This window comes from Sphaeramia orbicularis, chromosome 24 (assembly GCF_902148855.1).
Source record: "Sphaeramia orbicularis chromosome 24, fSphaOr1.1, whole genome shotgun sequence".
Lineage (NCBI taxonomy): Eukaryota > Metazoa > Chordata > Actinopteri > Kurtiformes > Apogonidae > Sphaeramia > Sphaeramia orbicularis.
Genome location: NC_043979.1, coordinates 24,510,876 through 24,535,629, shown reverse-complemented (window position 1 = coordinate 24,535,629; position 24,754 = coordinate 24,510,876). Strand labels below are relative to the sequence as shown.

Sequence of the window (24,754 nt, the reverse complement as noted above, 5' to 3'; positions counted from 1 at the left end):
TTCATAACTAACATCATTACATTATTTTTGTGCAATCCCAGCAAAGTAACTAACATATGCCTCTCTCAGACAGTAAAAAGTGTTTTAGGATGCTTCAAGATATAAGCAATAAAGAAAACCAAAACATAAAAATGAACCTCCGCCATATCTGCATTGAATAAATACCTACAAATATTGTTACAGTACTTTTTAGTATCAATACAGTATTGTGAAATGAAATATCGTGATATATTGCAGAACTGATATTTTCAAACACCCCTATTCATTACTACTATTGATATCATGAACTAAAAATAAGAATATATTTATTTTTATGACCTTAGATATTTTGTTTGTATCTGCAGAGGAATGCATTCATGGAGTCCGCCATGTTGTGCAGAACAGACTCTCCAAAGCTAAGGATAATATAAGGATTTATCTTTGATAATAGACCAGAGTTTATATCCCCTTAAAAAGCCCAGAATGTACAAAACAAACACTGGCCTCTTTGATGTTTTCTGCATTTTTAGTGGCAGAAACGTCTTTAACACGGTCAGAGAAATATGGCAACAACAAGCAGCATCTACACAACAGCATATGGGCAAAAGCAAAAAAAAAAAAAAAAAAAAAAGTGGTGGTGATTTTTTTTTTTAAAAGGCACCGCCACCAGCTGTACATCCACTGAATCCATACAGCCCAGACACGTGAGAGAAGACCTTCATAATCATTACAGAAGCACTAAGCTCTGCTGTGCTACTGGCCTCAGATCAGCCTCTTTTAGTTCTGCACAGATTGGGAGCCTCCAAAACTTTCCATGAATTTCTGCTGAAATAAATGCACACAAATGAAAAATGAGTGACTATAAATTGACCATCAGCTTCCTGGCTTCAACACAACAATAACTGACTGCCAAATGTAAGGAGGAAGATAAGCCAAAATATCCCATTGGACTAAAGGAAATGCCTGCAATTTGTGCCATTGCTCCATCCCATTTGAATATACTGAAGTAAGAAGCTAATTATTGATGAAATAATTTGGAAGAGAATCCTGTGCATGGTACAGTAAATGAAAAAGAATGAAATAAATCGAATTCTAATCATTTATATTTGTGACTTGAACATGAGATTAGAGCCATAAAGACTGCAGAATTGGCTCTCTACGACGCTCTTTTTCTTATAACTGACCTAATTAGTTGGAGAATGTTCCTCCATTTGTTTTATTTTAGTACAACTTACTTACATTTTGTTGCTCTAATCTGCTCTAATCCCAACTTTTTGGAGATCTGTTGTGGCCCCCAAATTGAGAATAACCTTATTTTTCTTTCTTAAATTGGTGTATTTCTTTAGCGTAAACAACTGACATGTTATCTATGATCTATTGTTGAATAAAATATGGATTTATGAGACTAAAAAAAATGTAAAATAAAACTAAAGACTGCAGAAGTGGTTACAAAACATTGAAACACTATATTTTGCTCATGATTATTAAAAAAAAAAAAAAAAAAAGATTTTCATGCTGTTACATCACTTTCCCACCATTAAGGAAACATCAAGAGCAGACGAGTGACAAAATGTTTTTTCATATTCCTGGTAAGCTTCAATGTTTGTTGTAACGAGAGAGAAGCTACACCAAAAAAAGGATAAGTAAGGACGATTGGTAAGAGGCAAGAAAGAAACAGAAAGAATTCACAGGCGAAAACAGACAAGTTCAGACTGGGTCAAAACAAGAAGAGCCATGAAAAAAGACTGTCTGAAATCTCCAAGCCCATGCAGCATACATAGAGGTTTTGATCTCAGTCGCCAGACCTCATGAATTCTCACTGATCTTGCTGTGAGTTTTTGCTTTTATATCTACCCGTCACATCTTTTTTACAATGTCTACACAGTTTGACTTGACCCTGTTAAAGCTATTCCTGTCTTGGTTGTAGTACGAGGTAGTTATTTATTTATCCGTTCCATTTCTAGCCTTGAACTGCACTTGTAAGATAGTCAGGCCTTCACAGGAGCAGGTTTATTGGTGGTTTAATACAGCTATGTGAATGTGTCGGCACTTTTCAGATATATGAAGTTGAAGTTTAAATTCTAATAGTCTGACCTGTTCAGGGGAAAGTGTTTGACCTCCAAGACTTCAATTGTAAACAGTAACTTTAGAGGGTATTGGTCTGCCTCTTTCCCATGTAGTGTTGCATGTTATTAAATATAGTTTTTCACTTTGTTAATACAAGATTAGAAAATACTGTAAAAAGTCAGAAACAAAAGGAAACAGCAAGAAAACAAATGTGCCTACCTCTAGTCCTCTACCTCAGCTCCCCGTTATCATATTCATTTGTACAGTGGTGGACCCTGGTCTAACTCTGGGTCACTGCACAGCTTCACAAGGTGAGCAACTGTCGCTGAAGCCTCCACTAATGCCTTATTGACTGGGTGCGTCTGAGCATGCTCAATCCATGGCGCTTCAAATGCAGAACTGGCAGCGCTGTGATGTGTTGTTCAATGAAACAAGACTGTTTGAAGTCAACTCTACCTCGTCATGCACTCTGACACCGACACATACTATACAGAATACAGTAAAAATAGCAAACGCAAAGAAAATACTTCCCTCTGAACTTGTTTGAGCTCAGTCTTACGTTCTATCCTTGATGTGTATAGAGTACAGGGATTTGAGGAACCTGGTGATATATTTTGAGCTGTATACTGTATACAAAGCATTTTATTTATTCTCTGCTTTCTGCTTTTGCATGTTTACTGGATCCAGCTTCTATTTCTTTTTTTTTTTTTTTGAGCAGGGTATGTTAATGTATCTGTGCTTGCATATGTGTGTGAGACATGATGTGTGTCTTCTTTAGTGGTGTACTGTATATCCTGGCCTGCTTTAGGAACGCAACCGGACCGTAACATATTGAGCCTTTCTGAAGAGATCTTTCTCTCTTGTGTGCTGCCTTTGATGAAAGTGTGTCACAGAGTTGAGATGCTGCCGTTTGATGTGGTCTGATGTGGATTGGGGAGGTGACCTGGGTGCAAACCCACATAAACATGCACACACACTATCTAATTATCCTCTCCCAGATGTTTAGTTTTTAGGATGCATTGCGACCCTGGCACAGAGGGACACAACAGCAAGGTCGACACAACAAGGTTGCAAGAACTGCCTTATTTATTAACTAAGAAAGGAAAAATCTTCAGACTAAAGACAGACGGCTTTCACACTTTCCAGTTTTGTTTCTTAATTTAAAACACTGAAATTTGTGCAGCTTCCTTAATTAAGAATAGTAAGAATAGTAACCACTATGACTGATGTACTGACTGTGTGACTACTTGTTTTTCTGTAAAGGTCATAAGATGGGTTGGTTTGGTTTTAGTTCCAGTGTGATTTATTTTATTTGTATTTATTTATGTATTTTTATTTCAACTTTCAATATTTAAAACCAAAAACAGCAAGGAAAAAAAAACATTCGAAAAGGAGTGGGATGAAGTTCAGCTTATATACTCCTGCCCCCTTATCCCATCTTTTTCTACTGATCAGTCCCATGTCAGTTACTCAAAGAAATTTAACAAATCCTACACGTCAAAATAAATTCTAACCAATCCTGCACAAAAGGCAAAAATGTTATACATGTCAAAAAATAAACTCTGTCCACATCAAAAATGAACTCTGTCCATTTCATAGCCGTATTACACATATACTATAGATAGATAGATAGATAGATAGATAGATAGATAGATAGATAGATAGATAGATAGATAGATAGATAGATAGATAGATAGATAGATAGATAGATAGATAGATAGATAGATAGATAGATAGATAGATAGATAGATAGATAGATAGATAGATAGATAGATTGATTTCAGTGAAGTCAGTAGATTTTTGCTCATGATCAAATCATTACTGTTCTTACCAGAAAACCAGCAGCATCAGTCAGATAAAACAGAAATCTGACATGTTGCTGCTCTGAAATCCCTCATTATACTGTATCTATTTATCAGAAGACATGACATTATCTTGCATTTTGGGCCCACTCCCTTGAGTAGAGGTCTTAGGTGATCTAATTTACTGTAATTCCCGAAAATTGGTTCTTCAAGTATAAAAAATCACCTTAGTATGTGCTCACTGAAACAAAAATGTATGAATAAATGAGTCCTCAGTGTCTGACACATGGAAACAGATGGCTGTGTTGAGATGGTGAATGATAACACATAATTATTTGCAGATCACACTTGTACAAATTGTGTTTAAGTATTCTGCAAATGTCAAAATGTGTTTTCCTGAAGCTAAGAAAAAAACGACCAAAATCCCATGCTGCTGTCACATTTAAAACTTGACCCTCTAAACAAGGGGTCTCAAACATGTGGCCCGGGAGCCAAATACGGCCCCCACCAAAGGTTCCAATCCGGCCCGTGGGATGAATTTGCAAAGTGCAAAAATTCCACAGTCAAGGCTGTCGAACTCATTTTAGTTCAGGTTCCACATACAGACCAATATGATCTACAGTAAAAATAATAGCATCATAACCTACAAAAAATAATGACTAGGTTTTCTGCTCAGATTGATGTGAAAAAATATTACATTAGGTCTATAAATCATGACAACTTCAAATTTTTTTCTTTATTTTAGTGCAAAAATTACATTAAATTATGAAAATATTTATATATACAAACTACCCTGTAACAATAAAATGTCAATAACCTGAACAAATATGAACAACCCGAAATGTCGAAGGAAAAGTGTTGTGTCTTTGTAGATTCGATCCATAATGCATATGTATAAATGATAAATTGAGGCATAATATTGATAAAATTGCACTTATTTTTCTAAATAAATTTCAGTTTTTTCAGGTTATTCACATCTTTTTTGTTTGGACAGTTTATAAAAGTAAGTCTTTTCATAATTTAATAGAGTTTTTTGCACTAAAACAAAGACAAAATTTGGAATTGTGATTATTTATAGGTTATTCTGCTATTATTTTGCCGGTCCGGCCCAGTTGAGATAAAATCAGGTTGAATGTGGCCCCTGAAAGAAAATGAGTTTAGACCACTGCTCTAAACATGGTCAGCTTAGACAGCAAAGAGTAAAGAGAGAGTTTTGTAAGTTTTCACCTTCTGTGGCCTCATAAACCGGCACAAGTGCAGACTCTGTGTAACTCTTTAGGTGCAGCTGTCCACCTTAGAGTTAGATCGACATTTCCTCTGTCAGAGACGAACACCTTAGCCCACAGTGAGGGACACAAAGGTGTCACTGTCCTCTCTATATCTCGTTCTGTTCTTCCATCTCTGTCACTGTTGTCTGTCGTTCTGTCTTTTTTAAGTTTCCTGTGCTTCCACGGTGCTGATATTGACAGCTTGTTTTTCTCCACAAAGTGCTGAGTTTTCGAGAGACTGTCGCTTTCCATTTGCCATTTAATATTTCAGTGTGAGGTGTTTCTGGGTGTTGTTACGACTGGGCCTGCTGCAGAAATTGGAGCCTTGGTGACTTGCTTAAGAAACAATTTATTTGCAGTTTAACAAGGTGATGTGGAAAGTTTGAATGGAAAAGAAATGTAGTTCTGATGATCGCGATACCACACATCAATGTCTTCTTTTTTTTTGTCTCAACTTTTAGACAGCGTTGGGTTTAGCACGTAATTAGCACTTCTTGCATGAAATAGACAGTTTTCCAATGTGTTAGAATGGAGAGAGCATTGTTGGAAAAATGTTGTTAGATATTTTAAGACACCTCATCAGTAGGGGTGTAAGAAAATATTGGTTCTGCAATATAACATGATATTTCATTTCACAATACTGTATCGATATTAAAATGTACTGTATCAATATTTTTAGGTATTTATTCAAGTGCAGATATTGTGGAGGTTCATTTTAGTTTTTTAGTTTTTCTTTTTTGCTTATATTTTATTTACTCTTCTTTAACATTATTTTATTAAATAATGTTAGTTCCTTTGTTGGGATTGCACAAAAATAATGTTGTGATGTTAGTTATGAACTAATAGAATATGATCATTTGAGCAGGATCTTAAACTGTAATGTCTGTAAAATATAATTTAAGTTTTAACACAGGAAAATTTTGTGATATAGCATTAGATCCTGTTGTGATCAAATAAAAATGTGTTTAGTATTTGTGCATATTTCTGGTGTAATTCCATTCTTCCAGGAAATAATTTTTTAAAAAAGAAACAAATCCACCAAAAAATTGCCTTTTTAACAGTATTGTGATATATCATGATATATTGTATCGTGATCCTGGTATTGTGATTTGTATCGTATCGCCAGATTCTTGCCGATACACACCCCTACTCATTAGGGTGAATACAGAAATGGCCCTTCTGAGTGTTAGAGACAGTGTGGATCAAAGGAGGCTATTCATTATCATGTGTTCTGGGACTGCCCCAAGATGCACCAATATTGGACTGGTATCCACGGGACTTTAATATCAGTCTTTAAGGTTCATATTACCCATAACTTTGTAAATCTACAGGGTGGGGAAGCAAAATTTACAATATTTTGAGGCAGGGATTGAAAGACTGTGTATGACCAATTAGTTTATTGAAAGTCATGAGAATTTATTTGCCACAAGAAAATTTACATAATAGAAAATGTTTTTATTCTATGTGTCCTCCTTCTTTCTCAACAACTGCCTTCACACGCTTCCTGAAACTTGCGCAAGTGTTCCTCATATATTCGGGTGACAACTTCTCCCATTCTTCTTTAATAGTATCTTCCAGACTTTCTCGTAATAGTTTTGCTCATAGTCATTCTCTTCTTTCCATTATAAACAGTCTTTATGGACACTCCAACTATTTTTGAAATCTCCTTTGGTGTGACGAGTGCATTCAGCAAATCACACACTCTTTGATGTTTGCTTTCCTGATTACTCATATGGGCAAAAGTTTCTGAAAAGGTATGGATAATAGTGTTAGGTATGATTATGACATCAATATATGTTTGGTTTCAAAACAACTGACGTAGTGCCTGCTGAGAAAAAACAACTAAACGTTCATTGTAAATTTTGCTTCCCCACCCTGTATATCTTGGTGATGTCGCTGTACTAGAATGGAGGGAGGATATAAAATTATTACAGGCGCTTTTAGCAGCCAGGGACGACACAATGGTGCAGTGGATAGTACTCATGCCTCACGGCAAGAAGGTCCTGGGTTCGATTCCGATATCAGTCGACTGGGGTGGGACCTTTCTGTGTGGGGTTTGCATGTTCTCCTCGTGTCTGCATGGGTTCTCTCCAGGTACTCCAGCTTCCTCCCACCATCCAAAGACATGCACCGATAGGTTAATCAGTTAATCTAAATTGCCCATAGGTGTGAGAGTGATTGTTTGTCTCTATATGTCAGCACTGCGATGAACTGGCGACATGTCCAGGGTGTACCCCGCCTTCGCCCTTAAGAGGCTGGAATTGGCTCCAGCGATCCCTGTGACCCTAGTGAGGATAAAGCAGGTTCAGAAAATGAATGAATGAATGAATGGTTAAACCCAACTCCACCAACAACAGAAGACTGGTATGAGATCATCTTGTAAATATTCAAAACGGAAAAACTGACTTATTCTATCAGAATCCAGAGGGATAAATTTGATCATATTTGGGACAAATGGATCAAGTTTGTATCCTCTAGCCACCCAGAATTTGTATCACTCCTCTAAAAATGTCCTCTTTTTTAGAATCTCCCTGTATTTATTCTTTGTTTTATGTTTTTCTGCATAAACATGTGTAATGTTTAAAGAACCCAGAGGAATTGTAATGCTATGATTGTTTTTAAGTGAGAAATACCACCCAGCACCCAGTTCATACGTTTTTTGCTTGTTTGGTTTTGTTTTTTTACAATTTTGTATGTATAAAATAAGAAATACAAAAAGGGCTCTAATAGGTAGTATCTGTATGAATGGTAATGTTGGAGATATTTTGTCACCTTTTTCAATAAAAACAAAATGAAAAAAAAAAAGAAATAGACAGTTTTCAGAATGAATGATATTCAAGGCTGACACTTCATCAACGTAGATCAAATAATTGTAAATTCTTGAAAAAGTCTTCATATATAGTAGTACAAACAACTGAGCTGTGTAAGCCTGTGGAAATTAAAAAGCTATGTAGAGCAAGAGCCAGTGCCACTTAGATTTTCCCCTTGATGTTAAAGCATGGCTATAGTTTTGTGAACCCTCCCAGAGAGAGCTCTGGAGTAATAGCAGCTGCTCAGTCCTGATTAGAGCCATCGTCCTTCCAGAGTGAGGCCCACCCATCTCTGTCCTACTTTCTCCCTCCCTCCTCCTCGTCCTCCTGCTCTTCCTCTCTCCACAGCTGCAACTCCTAAAGTCATGCTCCAAGCTGATGCTTAAAATGTTTCCTTTTTAGCCCTTTTGGTTTTCCACCACCCACCTGTAACTTTGTACCTTCAAAAAATTATTTCCATTTATGTAGACAGATTATCCACAGATTCATATAATCTTAAACTTGTTTCAGGATTTGTTGCTGAGAGTGTCCACATATGTACATAAACATCAGTTACAGTGTGATTGGATGCAGGATGCCTGGTTAGATGTTATTAAATGGGGATGACACCTTCTCAGTGATGAACAATATGTTTACATCTGCTTTTTTAGTCTCTCTGAGGTTTAGTAATCCATATTTAAAAGACCAAGACCAATTCCAGAGTGTGTTTTGTCTGTGTCTGACCTTCAACATGTAACTGGGGCAGCCGCAACTGGACATTTTGTGTGTGTGTGTGTGTGTGTGTGTGTGTGTGTGTGTGTGTGTGTGTGCGTGTGTGTGTGTGTGTGTGTGTGTGTGTGTGTGCATGGGTATAGTGCATCTGTGTATTGGAAGGTGTATGGTGTTTTTGATCCAGCACTAGGAACAAGACAAGCTAAGGACATTGGAGAGTCAAAGAATTTTGCAGACTCTCAGGATTTCTATCCCCCTCAGTTACGTCTTGGGTCTGTGTATCCTTTGTAAGGTGGAGAGATGGCTGCACAGAGCTTGAAAGGAGAAGAAAGGGCTCCCATGTCTCAACAAAAGTGATGTAAGTTATATTCTCAGATCATTTTGTGTATGCTGTTTTTCCCAAACTGATGACCTGACAAGCTGAAGCAGCTCATCTGACTCAAATTTCCACAGAGTAAGGGTGAGTTGAGCAGCTGCTTTTTATGAAAAATATAAAACCCTTTTTCGGAAAGGCTGTGTAACTTTAGAAAGATACTGAACTGGTATGAAGATCCAGTGTTGTTCAATGAATTGCCACAGTATCTAGCTGAATGGTCTTAAAGTAAAATTAAGATTTTATTATTAATTTAAGCTGATTGAAAAAAGTCATGTCAAATGACTAATTTCACACATTTTTAATAACTGTAGTGGAGCAACTTTGGTGTAGGAATGAAAGGGAAAGATAAGAATGAGAACAGTGAAGGAGAAGTGAGAGCAGCTTCCTTCCCTTTTTCCCCTGGGCTGAGTAGGAGCAGATTGTTCAGTCTTAGGTTGGACATGCTCGGGGGTTTTGTGAATGAAATGGACGCCTTGGCGCTGCGCCTGTACATTACACAGCTAGGTTTTCTCCTGCTTTCTTCCCATCCCTCCTCCGCTGCCCTCTCTCCTTCCTATTCATCAGGAGACTTCCCAGACTGCAACATGTTGGAGTTCAGTTACCATCACTTAGCAGCTCCCTGGACTCATCAGCTCTCATGCACTTCCTCCCTCTCTATCTTACTTTTTTTTTTTTTTTGTCTAAATTCTGCTCAAATATGCTTTAATTATTAAAATACAACCCTGCTAAATGTGTTGTACAATGCAACAAAAAGATGTGCCACTTGAAAAAAATCAAATATACACCATTTAAGTTAGGGTGTCACACATATCATGCGCATTAGTTGGTGTTAATCGTCTGTAATCGACTTGGTGTCATTTTTGTCTTCAAGCGACCAGAAAATACACCGAAAATGACTTTTCCAAGTATCCGTTTGACATCTGTGTATCTCACACACTAAAAATACAAAATCAATTCCATTTTAGATGTATCTATTTCACACTGACCATTACTTACTGCTTCTTCTCATTCACTTACACAGCCACCATTTACAGGCAACACAAACACGCTCCAACACACACAAATACACAAACAGCCTCATTTAAAGTGTGCTTCACACAACCACAGAACCTCTCCTCTGTCTTCCAACCACTCTCCCTCCACTCACTGAACCCAGAGTGCTCTGTGGCAGTAATGGCCAACCTGTGTTTGACCTAAGTCACATGACATCTGGAACAAGCCTTAATGGAGCGAAACATGGATCCATGCAGGTTTACAAATGTGCACGTCATTAACACTGGGTCCTGTTCTGTGGGTGGGGTGAAAATATGTTGACGAAAAGTGATAAGGATTGTTGCAGTAACGGGGATGCTGAGATGGACAAAGCTTTCTGCTTAGTCACCCCTGTTCCACAAAGAGTGACTCATTCTAGGTTGTAACTGAGTGGTCTTAGACACTAAAGGTAATCTTTTCCATCAATTAAAGCGTGCTGCCTTCACAGTTGTGATTGGATTTTTGTGGGATTTAGGGGGATCTAACTGCAGGAATGGAATATAATACTCCTAATTATGGTTTCATTAGTGTGTAATCACATGAAAATAAGAACTGCTCCAGTTAACTTGTGTGTCTCCCACATACCCAGATATAGTAGGATTCACTTTGTAAATCAAATTGATAAAGTAAGAACAGATTTTTAAAGGCTGATATAATAATGATAATTTGATTTAAAATATTATCATGTTAAAAATGGCCATGTCAGTCAATAATTCTTTGTTGTCATGATAGTTGAAGAATCCAAATCAATACTTGTGGTTTAAGATGAAAATGTATGGTCAGAATATGACAAATATTTCAGAAATCTAGAGATAGTACATTTGAAACAATCATAATCATAAACACTGAGTGCAATTAAGTAAAAACAAAGCATTTTGTGAGTGTAGATTACAAGGTAAACTAAATTAAATCAAAAGACAAATAGAAATGTTTATTGCTAAGATATTTACTGCGATATAAAATTATTCTGTCATGATCATTTTCTATACCAGCCCCCTGTTACCAATGAGACACCTGAATTCAATGTGTTCCAAGTTTTCCAAGGGCAGGCCAGTACATAGAAATAATTCACTTAAGGAAGACTTGGCTTCATGAACTAAAAATGACTAAATTGTAAAATTGAGATTATTCCTGTTGATACATTCCTTACTCTAAAAAAATCCAAAATACAACCTGTTTACTTATTATAATACATTACTTGTGAGTGTTTCTTCAGTCATACGTGGCATATACATTTTAGTGTTTTGGAATCAATTAGTTCATAACAATTTTATAAAATCATAAATCATCCATAATATTGAAAAACTCAGCATTTAATATTTTTGCGATATCATCCAACTCTTCTCCTGATACTTGAGTCCATAAAGTATATGAATGAATGAATGAAGGAAGGAAGGAAGGAAGGAAAATAAATTGATGAATATGTCAGGATTACTGAATATAAAACTCAAAGTAGTTAATTGATAAATTGGGAATTTCCAGTTTTAGCCATCTAAATAATGACAATTTACAATTTATTTTCCTAAAATTCTTTCATTCTAGTTGATAAAACTTGGTACCAGCCATGGTTCTACTAATACCAATAGTTTGTAAAATGTCCTACCACTCAAATGCATTTTCCCTAAGAAGTTTAATACTCACCAACTACAAATATAAGTCAACAAAACCTACGAAGATTAAAATTTTCCCAAAGCACATCTGAGGTCATTGGTTGTGATGTGTAACTTGCAGCTTTTCCATTTTGATCCAGTCTCACACTAACTCGTAACTCAGCATTGTGACTCAATTGCAGGTAGAGACCAAAACAGTGTTGAAAAAGAAAAGAACTGAAATTTTCTTGGTGGACAAACAAACATCTCTTAAGGACTGCTGAATACATAAATGAACAGTTGTTGGAATAATAATGTCAATGTGATGTTTACAGATTGTTGTACTGCCATCTAATGACCAAAAATGAATTAATGCGTGTTTAAAGCACACACTGAAACCACAAACTAAATGTTAATAATACCACATCATGCTTTTAACACAGGAAAAGCTCAGAATTTTGCAAATGCTGCAAGTGGCAGAAGATTGTTATGTTCTGTTTCGACAGTTATATATATTGCATATGAAAGGCAGTTCAATCACAGTCCTACAGCCCACTATGAACATACACGCTTTGTTCTGTCAAATGGTGTGTTTTTTGACATGCTGTAACACTGCCATACTGTCTTTGAATCATTACATAAAACATATCCCTCCAGTCATGCTGTCAGTACATCCTTCACGCTACGTTTTTCCAACTCATATGTTCTGGATCTTATCACATATCACCGGCTTTTCCTCTTCACCCAGAGGCAATATAGCTGCTATCACACACACACTGCTATTATTGATACCTCTGTAGGTATTCCTGTTTGGGTCTATTCATACAGCCAGTCATTTACACTGTTTATTGATGAAATCCTGAGGGGCAGAAGCTTCAGCTTTTCTGCTAGATCCGGTGTCTGCTGGGGGCTTTGCCATGTCAGCATCCGATCTTAACTGAATGGATTCGTGGAAGAATGGAAGAGTTCCCAGGATACCTGTATCGATCTGACCCCCTTCCTTACGTCTCTTCTTCCTGTGTCTAACCATCCCCCACCTTAGAAACGTAGAACAGACCCGGGAGTCGATACTCTCATCCTGACTTCCTGCACATGTGTGTTGTTATGTCAGCTGCTCTGCATGTGCTTTTTGTGTGTGTGTGTTTTTAAGAGCCGGAAGAGCTGACATCATGAATCCAGGTACTGTCTCTGAGGATTTATATCATATTGTGCTGGCCAGTGTTTGGGTGATGGGAGAAAGCTGTCTACAGGGCTGAAAATGCTAGAATGGGCAGGAGAGATATTTTCCGCCGTAGCTTTTTGTGTGTGGGGGAAAAAAAAAACTATGTGATGACTCTTTAATTTTTTCCCTCCTCGTCAGTAACTATGTCTCTTAGTATACTGTGCAGCCCCACTGCACTCATGCCTGTCTGTGACCTTAAACTACCCCGCAGGGCTGAAGTATCTCTGGATTAGTTGTTGCTGCAGCCACTTAATAGGCTTTCTCTCTCACTCTCTTTCTGTCTCTCACTCTCCTTTTCCTTGTCCCTGCCAGGCTGATATTTTTTGATCTGTCACAACAGGTTTTGCTCAGTGGGCCTGTCAGTTACTAGCAGTCGGGGGCTCACACATATGCTTTGTGCCATTGGATCCCCTCAGGTTAGCATGGAGTTCAGGGCTTTCCCATAGTGACACTGTGTGATAGTGTGAAGTCTAGTGTGAAAATGTGATTGCGTCTGAACGTCAGATCTTTTCACTTAAAAGGAAACAAGGATTGTGTACAAGTGTTTTTTTTAAGGTGTTTTATGTGTAACACATCAATCATATTTAGTGCTTTGAAAACCAATGTGTTGAACAGCGTCATCACAGTCTAGTTTGGTTCAGTCTGTGCAATTGTTTGTATGTGATGGATAGAAAGAGTGAGATAGATACTGTTTTGTAAGAGTGAAAATTTGATAAAGTTAGTGAAATTGATCCTATAGTTTGGATGTCTTTGTGCATTTGTGTCTATATGAGGCTCAGTAGTGACAGAAGTGTCACTTATGATGGATGAGGTGACATATACTGCATGTCAATAATGGAGTAGCTCGCTTTTTTCTCGTAGATTCACGTCTTCCTGTCACAGTTGGACTTTTATTGTCCAAATTAGCATGTTATGCGAATAATCTTCCTCTTCAGTCAGTGAAAATAGGGCAGTTTTGAGACTGCTGTGTGTGGGAGCTTTCTGTATTTTCCCAGGGGTGTATTCCCTAAAGAGGAAGATTAATATATCAGTGGATGACTAGATCATAGTGAAACATACACATGTGCTTTTGCAAAGCGCATGTGCTGGTGTCTGCCTATGCATGCATTTTTGAGTGAGAGCATGTGCGCAGTTGTGGGGAGCCGCCTCCTTTATTTGCATGTCTGGAGCGAACATCTATCATCATCATCAAGGCACTGCAAAACAGTACGGCAGGCAGGCACCGCCGACGCTCTCAGGAGAGAGAGACTGAATACACTTTCAAACCTTACCGCAGCAATATCAAACGTTTCCTAAACGCCAGCGCCTTGGGGGAAATGCACACACACATGCACAGATGAAGATGTGTTATTTCCTCCTTTTTCTGAATCTCGTCAAATTCTCCCATCATTTGCTTTTCTCACACACAAAGCTAATCATAAATATGTAATTTCAATAGCCCTGAAGATGCCTTGTCTTGCACTAAATACACATAATGATGCTTAAAACAATGCAGGATCACTGAAACCCTTCCATTTAAACTCCCTCCATCTATTGCATGTTTTTTTGAATGCTGATGGCTGGAGCAGCTCAATCCATTTTTTGGGAGCCAGAGGGGATTAGTGGGCAGTACTAAAGATGAGAGGGGAGAGCTGCAATGGTACAGCCTGATAGATAGAGGAGCGAGAGACAGTGTGTGTGAGCAGAATAGTAAAGAGAGCCCCCGAGACGAAGAGGGGGTGCCTGGTGGGAGGAAGGGAGCGAGAGTGAAGGAGGGAGGAGTATGGTGGAGTGGAGGCACAGAGCCAGAAAATTGCATTGCGTGCTCAGTGATTAGTTTACCTCCTGGGTCTCATTCTCTCTCACTCCCCTCATCTCACTCTCCTCTCACTCCCCAGGTCTTTTCTACCTCTAGTAGCCTTTCCTTATTGTGTCTTTGTCTTGCCACTTTTGCTCCCCCTCGCCTCCTTCCACTTCCTCTGTCACTACATCACACTGTCACTTCTCACTATTCTCTTCTCCTCCCGCTCGCTCTCCTCCACTTTCTTGGCAGTTATCTCCACTGCCTCTCCTCTCTATCTCTGTCTCCCCACCCCTCCTCTTTTCCTCCTTGTATGCTGACTTGGCTCTCGCCTCCATTCTTGTGTTATCTTCTGGGCTTGAAAAATGCATAATGCCACCTAACCTGCATGCAAGCCCATCAGACCTTTATAAAAAAAAAAATGCTGTGAGATGATTTGGTATTTTTAGTTATGTGGCAGTAGCAGTACAAACTCACATGCACAAAGGAGATTCGCTCAGAGAACTTTCAATCAGTGGTTAAGTCAGGGAAGCATTTTAACACCATGAGCCAGCCCTGCTAATTATAGTCTTAAGAGCAATAAACATGAGCTTCAAGTGTCTCGCACAGTGAAAAAGAAGTGCTGACATTGAATGAAAGCCAACTTCAATGTGGTCCTTTTTGGTTTGGTGCTCTTTGAAAAGCAAGTGGGTCAAGCCTTTTCTTCTTAATCCGTACATAATCTGGCCTTTTCTTTAGCTGAAGAGCAGCCACAAAACAGTACAGGAGGGGTGGGGAGATACAGAATGAAAGACAGACAGGATTTTACTTCAGGCTGTCAGGGTATTTGTTTCAAAAAAAGCATTTTAAGGTACCAAAAGGCCACACAGTAATAAATTAATGCATGCCCAATAGCCGTCTACCCGCATATTCTCAGCTCATATTTTCAAATATTCTGAGTCCCAAGGAAATTCAAGCACACAGCAGCGCGTTTCATGTGTGTGTGTGCCTCATGTTCAAACTCCACAGCACATTTGAGATAAAAAGCTGCGAAACCAGCTGTAACATGCTGAGTGTTTGGAAAGGTAATTCAGAAATATCACTGTAGCTGACATTTTAGCCTTTAAAAAACAACAAATCAAAAAGCTATTGCCAGCCATGTCCTCAAAAAGTCAAATCAAAAAGAATGACTATAAAGCATGGAGTCCGTCTCAGTGTGTGCTGGGTGGGAGGTAGGGTATTGCAGGGCTTTAAAACTGATTTTACATCCAGTTACAGTGACATTTTATTCAAGAGTTTATTCCTTACATCTACAGTCATCTTTTTGAAAAAATATTTAGACATGAAAAACAGCAGACGCAACTGGTTTATAAGTTGCAAAAGAAAATCTGTAAGTCAGAGAACTCCCATATGTACCCAGTAGTTGGATGAAAACTGTTGCTATATGATGACCGGTTTATGATTTTAGTGTATTCTTAAATCTGTGATCAATCTTTGACAATTTAGTCCAGTGTCTGCAGTTTTGTGATGTGGTTTTAATAAGGCATTTCTATGTAATCTCTATGTGATAATATTGGCCAGACCTGTATTATGCAGTTTTAATTTCAGCTATGAAATCAGATCAATCATTTAATTAAGCCAGCCTTTCATTTGATCACCCATCTGGACATTGGCTAGTGTGGTCCTGTTGCTGTTGATAGCTGCTAATGCTGAGCTGAAGTGATCAATACCAGTCTGTATCTGAAAGACAAGGGAGCATCCTTTCTCTTTACCACTGATAAAACATCTGCACCTCCTTATCTGCATCAAGCTTTAGTCCATTATTGGAGAATGACGGCATATAATCTCTGATGAGCCCCAGTCTGTCCACCTCAAGGCAGAAAGATGTTGATCGCCAGTTGTATATCATTCCTTTTCTTCTTCTAGTGTATTTATTTCCTTTTACCTTCTCATTTTTTTGCTCTATACACCTTGCATTTCTTACTCTCTTTCCCCTTTTATTCTCGTGTTGGTTCGGTTTTCCTCCTCTTAGTGATTCTTCCATGTCACATGACCACAGCTCGATGAGTCGGGGTACCTGTGGACTGTTGCTAATGGTGACAAATGATAGGCTGTGTACAGAGGAAAGAAGAGACAGTACAGCGCATGAGAGATACCATACATGCCGGGGGTCAGTGTTGGTGCTCTCTCTACAGATAGAAATGAGGAGGAGGTGAAGTCATGTGACATCTGGGAGTTCTTTATGGGAGAGTAATCTAAGTAACATCACTAATTTCAGAGTACTGATAACAATAGACACATCTTCATCATCTACTGTGATGGTCATGTAAATGTCAGCTTTAAGTAAATCGACCAAGGTCACTCCACTGAGAAGGAACCAAGGAAGACAAATGTATTGTAATATTTTATTTTATACATTTTTAGTTTTTATTTTAAAATGTTTTTATTTTATGTTATATTTGTGGAATGACATTATTTATACCAATAAGGACAGCTATTAGAGAGCATACCCTAAATAAAGTTTGAAAAAAATCCACAATCTGTCCCTTTTGGAATCTGTTCAAAAATAAATTCCTTCCTCTGTGCCCTGTGACCTGCCCTTTCACCAAGGTCCTAAAAATTGCCCGGTAATTTTATGTGATTCTCCTGATAAACTGACAAACTCACTAACAGTAACAAAAGCAAAACATTCTAACCTATAGTTATATCTAAATGTATCTTTGTATGAAACACACAGTACATACATTTGACTCACCACACTCATGTCAAATACAAGTCAAATAGGTGAGCATTACTTTTTGAATGCATTGACTGTGTCAGATTGTGAAGATGACAATTGTTCAAGTATCAGTACCCCGTTTTACACAGCACTTCTGTTGCAGTAATATTTCACCTTCATTCCGGAACGACGTCTGTGTAAATGAAAAGGTGGGATCATTTGGTCCCACCTTTATTGCGGCTCTGTAACACCTCTGGAGGTAGTAACAGAGCCGTGATAAAGGTGGAATCATGATTCTGGAATGCTATATAAAGGAACATCTCTCATTCCGCAACCAAGGTGTTTTGATGATGTATTGCGTGTGCGACCCCAGTGCCAGAGGGATTTAAAAATGAGCTTGGGTCGTGTGCAGTAAAAAAACATATCAACGTGACCAAAAAGATGCTGAACTAGGGAGCTGCCAAGATCTGCAAGCTGTTTTCACTTTGGGCATCTGTCTCTATCCATGCTAACATTGGTGGAACAGTGAAAGAGGGTCGGTTCTGGAGAGGTTAGCAACACCACTATGTTCGGGGTATTTCCAACACAGGTGTGATATGTCACACTTTATGCCGCGCTGCATCACCACCCCTTTGATTCCGGAACACAGGTCCGCTGTGTAAAAGTCCAGTCTGTCTCACCTCTGTTACTCCTTTGGCTTGGCTGTGGAAATCGGTCAATGGTGGAAAAAAGGTGGGATCACCATCTCACCTTTTTTCCCGGATCTCTGTATAAAAGTGGCTATTGTGTTAACCTCAGTGATTCAGTTTACTGAATCTATTTTCTCACACAAAAAGACAGAATCTGAAGAGTTTTTGTTTAGTTCATACAAAAGCTATATCTAGAATATCAAGTGGTGGGGATACTAATTTCAGCCCACTAACATTACCCAAGATCCCACCAAAGTCGTGGATAATTTATGAATGTATCTGACGTGAATGTATTATTCACTATCGAATTCTTCTAATAGACCACATGAAATGTGTGTATGAAGTGTTATAATTACAGAGATAATATTTAGTCAAGATGTCAAAGGTGGTTAACCAGCACACTCCAAGAATTGACAGGGCGGAGCAGAGTTGACACAGCGTTTCTCATCTCGGCTTGCCGCTCCCTATCGCCTTCAGCTTGCAGCATGTCAGCCCGGTCCCCATTCAACAATCCAGCAGCTTTCTAGTGTAGAAATCGCCCAAAGGCAGTGGCCACAGATCGTTGTGTGTTTGTATGTGAGTGTATCTGCCTCGCCTGTGGGACTCAGATCTCACCTCAGCCATCCTTTCATCCAGGGGTATTCAGTGCCATAAGGAGGATAAAGACATATCTGATCTAGGATCAGTGGTACTCAGTAAAAGCGGAAGCCCACTGAGCCAGATTGAGCCAAAAAGTGTTTCTGAAAAGTACACAAAGACTTGGTTGTGACGTATAGTGGTACTAAAATTTTATCATCTATTCATTTCTGTTGTTTGCTGGTTTCACAAAGTCTGGGATGCTGAGTTCCAAAGATGTTTACAATGACAGTTTTCACTGACACTGTAAAATTGGCAAATGATGAATAACATAACACTGACATCACAGTTTGGCTCCTGCTAGAGCTGTGATTCAACTCCAGCAAGACAGCTACCACTCACCCATCCTCCTAAAGTGTTCTTTAGCAAGACACTGAATTCCTGATCGTTTTTCTTCTGCTGACCTTTCTATGGTTGTGTGAAAAAATGATTTTCACCCTCACAAATCAGCAGTATTTCTAAAACTTTTGTCAGCCAGTCAGATAACACATGAAGAAAATTTGCCATTTTTTGCTCTTCCAGCCACACAGGAAGTAACAGTGAAACAATTATATATATATATATATATATATATATATATATATATATATATATATATATATATATATATATATATATACACATATATACACACACATATATACAGGGTGGGGAAGCAAAATTTACAATATTTTGAGGCAGGGATTGAAAGACAGTGTATGACCAATTCGTTTATTGAAAGTCATGAGAATTTATTTGCCGCAAGAAAATTTACATCATAGAAAATGTTTTTATTCTATGTGTCCTCCTTCTTTCTCAAAAACTGCCTTCACACGCTTCCTGAAACTTGCGCAAGTGTTCCTCAAATATTCAGGTGACAACTTCTCCCATTCTTCTTTAATAGTATCTTCCAGACTTTCTCGCAATAGTTTTGCCCATAGTCATTCTCTTCTTTCCATTATAAACAGTCTTTATGGACACTCCAACTATTTCTGAAATCTCCTTTGGTGTGACCAGTGCATTCAGCAAATCACACACTCTTTGATGTTTGCTTTCCTGATTACTCATATGGGCAAAAGTTTCTGAAAAGGTATGGATAATAGTGTTAGGTATGATTATGACATCAATATATGTTTGGTTTCAAAACAATTGACGTAGTGCCTGCTGAGAAAAAACAACTAAATATTCATTGTAAATTTTGCTTCCCCACCCTGTATATGTGTGTGTGTGTGTGTAAAGAACAGATGCAATTATTTAAACGTACAAGATGGAGAAACCCAAAAAAGTTGATCATGCCGTACTTGATACAATTGCTATCCCTGTTCTACTTTTACAGCTAGATGTACTGACTACCAAAGAGAAGAACAGTTTCTAGACTCAGGAATGCTTTCTGTCTGGGGTAGGCAGCAGAGTTACGAAAAGATAAAAACACAGAAGTGCAGATACTAAGGAAAAGAAGGAGGGGAATGTATATCGCCCTGATAAAGGAGGTTTACACCTCATTGAAAGTCGATGTGCAGTCCCTCGGAGTGACTCAGGGAGTGACTCATTGCAGCTGGCATTGCCTCCACCGTACACACCCCCCACACATTATCATCCCCCCCAGGCCTTGCTTATGTTATGTGTCCCTTATGCTTAGTGTTCTGCTGGATTCCACCTGTTACAGGCAACACATAAGCTCTGCTTCATGCTCCTGTAATAGTACTTGTGATCTTATTATGAATCAGCTTATGGCAAGATATGAATGCAGTCTGAGCTCCTGAACCTACCCACAAGCATGACTTAGAAGACAGATGCTGTTAAACTTGGCTTGGTGTGTGTGTGTGCAATTCATCTAACCACCCACTCAAGGGATTAGTGTTAAGGTGGTTGAATGACTCATCGGTCAATGACTTTAGATGAGAAGGAGGAACAACATGGCCAAGCAGCCAGTCATCCACATGGTCTGTGTGTGTTTGTCATTCAACCTGTCTGTCATTCTAGCACATGCCCAGAATGTTTACTCATGCAACACTTGTAATAACAGGTTCATGCATGTATCCGAGGTTCACATCTGACACCTTCCTTTGGTTTGTCAATTTAGGATGCAGGCACATTCTACACTTCAGAGATGATGTATGTTGTGATTGAGCATGTGTATGTGTAGTGTGGTGGTGGTGGTGGTGGAGAGAGGGGGGTAATGGTTGCCTGTGTCTCGACAGCTATGGCATACGGCTGAGCTTGGAACACGACCCCGGCATGGCGTCGAGCTGTTAGGCCATGCGTACACTGCTTAACGAGCCATGAGCGATCGCTATGATCTTGCCACAAATAATTCATGAGGAGCTCAGTGGAGGAGCTATGGAGCTAAAAGGGAAGGGAAGGGAAGAGGAAAGGAATGGACCGCGGCCTAAGTGGTACAAGGGTGGGAGACAAAGAGGTAAAACAGGCAGACAGAGAGAGAGAGAGAGAAAGATCTGACAAGTGTGTCTAGAATGGAAAGGAAATCCCCTTTTACCTACAGCACTGACAAATATGCATGTGCATGTATCTGTGCCTATTTTTAGGGAAACATTCGTGTTACTACATCTGAAAAGGCACAGTGGGAGTGTTAACAGTGTGCATCACAATCCAAGGATGTGTGTGAGATTCGTAGGGCATGCACTATGTGTGTGTTGAAGACGTGATGGAGTGAGTTCAGATTTTTCTGACAGCTGTGAAACCCAAAGTGTTTAACTGTAGAAGGTTTTCCTTTTTTTGCTGAACCAAGGGAATATCAAATAACAAACTGTATTATCAGACAGTAAAGCAGTGGAAGTGGATCTGATCAGTGGGAACTCTCACTCCTGTTTGTGCTTTTATCTCAAAGCTAAGGTTTAGTGAATTATTATGCATGAATGATGGGTTATATCAACTAAACAAAATACTATTGAGTACTGCTGTGTAGCCTCTGGAGATGAAATATCAAACCAGATATCCATACCTTGTTACATCATCCATTACATTTTTGTGCCTGTCAAAGCGAGAAAGCCACGACGGCTTGAAGATTACGTTTCTGATGGAGGCACTACAGACCAGTGAGATGTATCGGTGGGACACACATACTAATGGAAACTGGAGGATGGAGACAAAGGGCCTGTGTGGGTCTCTGTGGCATGTCATTAGTGAGGGAAAGGGGTTGACTTGTTCCATGTGACATTTACCAGTCCAACTGAAAATGTCACGGAATGCCAGCCTTTACCTCTGGATATAATGGTCCCTCTTACAGCCCAGAGCTATTGATCCCAAAAACTTCTGTCAATTTTTACCCTCTTATTTCCCCTGCCCACAGTCCCAAGAAAGATCATCACCCTATGGTTCAAAATGTGTTCACCAACCAATTAATCCATGCATTAGCAAGCCTAGCTTAGTAGGAAGAAGGTGCTATAACTGTGCAAAGGATGGAACCGTGTGTGTTTATTGCAGGAGAGAATGGATGATAACTATACCAAGTATACATACCTTTTAAGTCTGCCAAATGTTAATTTAAACATTCAAAGTGCAGAGTAACTGTCGGGAAAAGATAAGAAAGAGAATGCAAGGTAAATGCAAATATGTTTTTTTCCTACAGTTGCTCTTCAGTGTAGCGTTTGTTCAGTTCTTTTAGTATGAAACATCATTTCTTCAGTTTCCCTTTTGGGAAACTGGACTGCCTTTCAGTTTAGCTAATTGACTGACCGACTGACCGACTGGACCGTGCACGGGTTGCCAGCTTTGTCAGAGTAAAAAGAAAAGAGAAGCAGAGGAAGCTTTGTTGCAGGCAAGAAAAGACAATGTATGAAACCAGACAGGACCTGAGTACAGATGATATCTTGCTAATGTAATTTTCTGAGATCTATTTAATGAGCCCTTGCTTTGGAAGTGTTAATAATTGTTTTATGATCAAAGTAAACACTTTATCCGGCTTATTCACATGTGAAGTACACATTGTATTTACAGTTAATTTAGAGGACATTTTCAATACTTATATGTAATGTGGTTTTGCTAGTTTACACTGGCCTATGTGACATAAGGTTGTTTTAATACTCATTTCTCATCCAAAATGGTAACCAAAAGCAGTTACTGTGCACTGCCAACCTTATTTCTAACTTAAAGTAATTGTTTTTCTGTTAGCTTATGCAGAGGCTAATTATGTTGAAAAGCAGTATTTTGTATTTTCTTTAATATACTGCACTGAATTTATCCACAGCCTCTCAATTTGTTTAGGGGAGTGCTACTGTCTAGTCTATTTCTGTCCCTGCTACACTATTGTCTGCGCTTGACTGCCTTCACATCAAGTGCTGGATTTATTTGGCCACTCTGCCAGCTCAGGCAGATAGATCCTGCAGCTACCACCCAATATGCAATAGTTGAAGTCATTGTTAAGATATTACAAACTAGTAAAAGTGTCCTAGTGGTTTCATTGATTGTTTTCGGTACAGCCAAAACTGGGTTAACAGTTAAATGAGCGGCAGTTTTGTTGAGGATGAGAAAAGTCCTGACAGACGGCCGTTTTCATCCTTTTTTGTAGATGGATTTCCTTTTGTTGAGTTTATTGATGTTTTTAGAGTGTATTTTCAAACATGTACTGTGATGTTCCTCTCCTAAGCTTCGATCCACTCAGTCCTTATCATTGTTTACTCAAATTCTTCTGCAAACTTTAATTGGCGGTTCCCACTGCAGCGCCACATTTCAAAGCCAACACAAGGATAACTATGATCTTAATTATCTCCATCACAGCCATGGGCATATTTCATTTTCCACAGCAGTATACAAAGATTCTCAGTGTCTTGTCCTCATAAAAAAAAGCAAGGGCACACCTTTGATTACAACAGGAGCTTCTTCTCTGTTGCATTTCCGACCATCTCACCATTTTCTATTCACCGACATGAAACCCCATCGGTGACTGAGAGTATGCATTCCAGCAGCTGACAATATGGGTCATGTGGTGCGCTTAAGATAATTATTATTACCCTGCATATGACTATATGCATTCTCTAATAAAATCAATGAAGTCCATGGGGACGTTTATAAATTGTGTTTTTAATCAGGCCAAGGCATTTATGAATCACTCACTGGTGCTTTACACAAGGCAGTTATTCTGCAGAGTAAATTTGCTAAGACTTGCAAGTAGTTGCTTTGTGCTTAGTGAAGTGACTGTTTTTGAGAGTTTTTGAGTTTCCACAAGAGTACACCAGAAGATGTTAGGTTTTTCAGGTTCAGATTATCATTTTCATTCCAACACTTACACATATTACCACCCTCTATTGAAATTCACTCTCTTTAATTTACAACCAAATGATAAACTCCAAACAAATTCAGATACCCATCTCTATGTTGAAAAGTGTAGCTAAGTATGCCATCTAGTGTTGTCACATTCAACCATGTGCAGGTGAATACTGCCTGTACAGTATTTGTGTCATCATGAAGCAAGGACATTGTTCTCTTATACCATATTCATGTCAACAAGTGGCTGTATGCCTTATGTATTATGACACATCTTAAAAGGCCAAAATTTTGATCTTGTCTACTAACTGCATCCATTTTCTCTCTGCAGGTACATCCGCACCATGTACCTTGGCATACAAAGTCACCGGCAGAAAGAAAATCAGCGGCGCTTTTACTGGGCTATGATGTACGAGTATGCCGATGTCAACATGCTGCGGCTGCTAGAGACCTTCTTAGAAAGCGCCCCTCAGCTGGTGCTGCAGCTCTGCATCATGATCCAGAGCAATGAGGCTGAGTGGCTGCAGTGTAAGGGCTTCCCTAAGGCTCTATACAAGCAACACTTGACTCAGATTATGTTTGTATGTGTGTGTAATTCAGGAAATCTCACATTCCAATTTTAGTGCGAAGTTCATGTATTTCTTCCATTACTGTGAGCAATATACTTCATTATATGTGATCTCCAACATTCATCATTCTTGTTATTGAAACCTGTACAGTCATAGTTCCAGTCTCCCTGTGCAATACCCAAGAAAGGCAATTCAGTCATAACAAGAGATACCCTTCCCTGCTTGGCTGTCTATAGAAATAACATCAATACATTTGCTGAGAGGCATCATGCTGCTGCTCTGCAGATAATCCTCTATCATTTTTCATGCAGTAGGTTATAGCAC

General features: G+C 38.8%; 1 protein-coding gene across 1 annotated transcript in view; it reads left to right on the top strand.

The window, feature by feature from the left end:
* Positions 1 to 24,754, top strand: part of xkr6b (XK, Kell blood group complex subunit-related family, member 6b) — a 61,380-nt gene that overhangs the window by 29,731 nt on the left and 6,895 nt on the right. Inside the window, exon 2 of the mRNA XM_030128629.1 lies at positions 24,193 to 24,389. Within this exon, the coding sequence (XP_029984489.1) occupies positions 24,193 to 24,389 (197 nt within the window). The remainder of the gene's footprint in view (positions 1 to 24,192; positions 24,390 to 24,754) is intronic.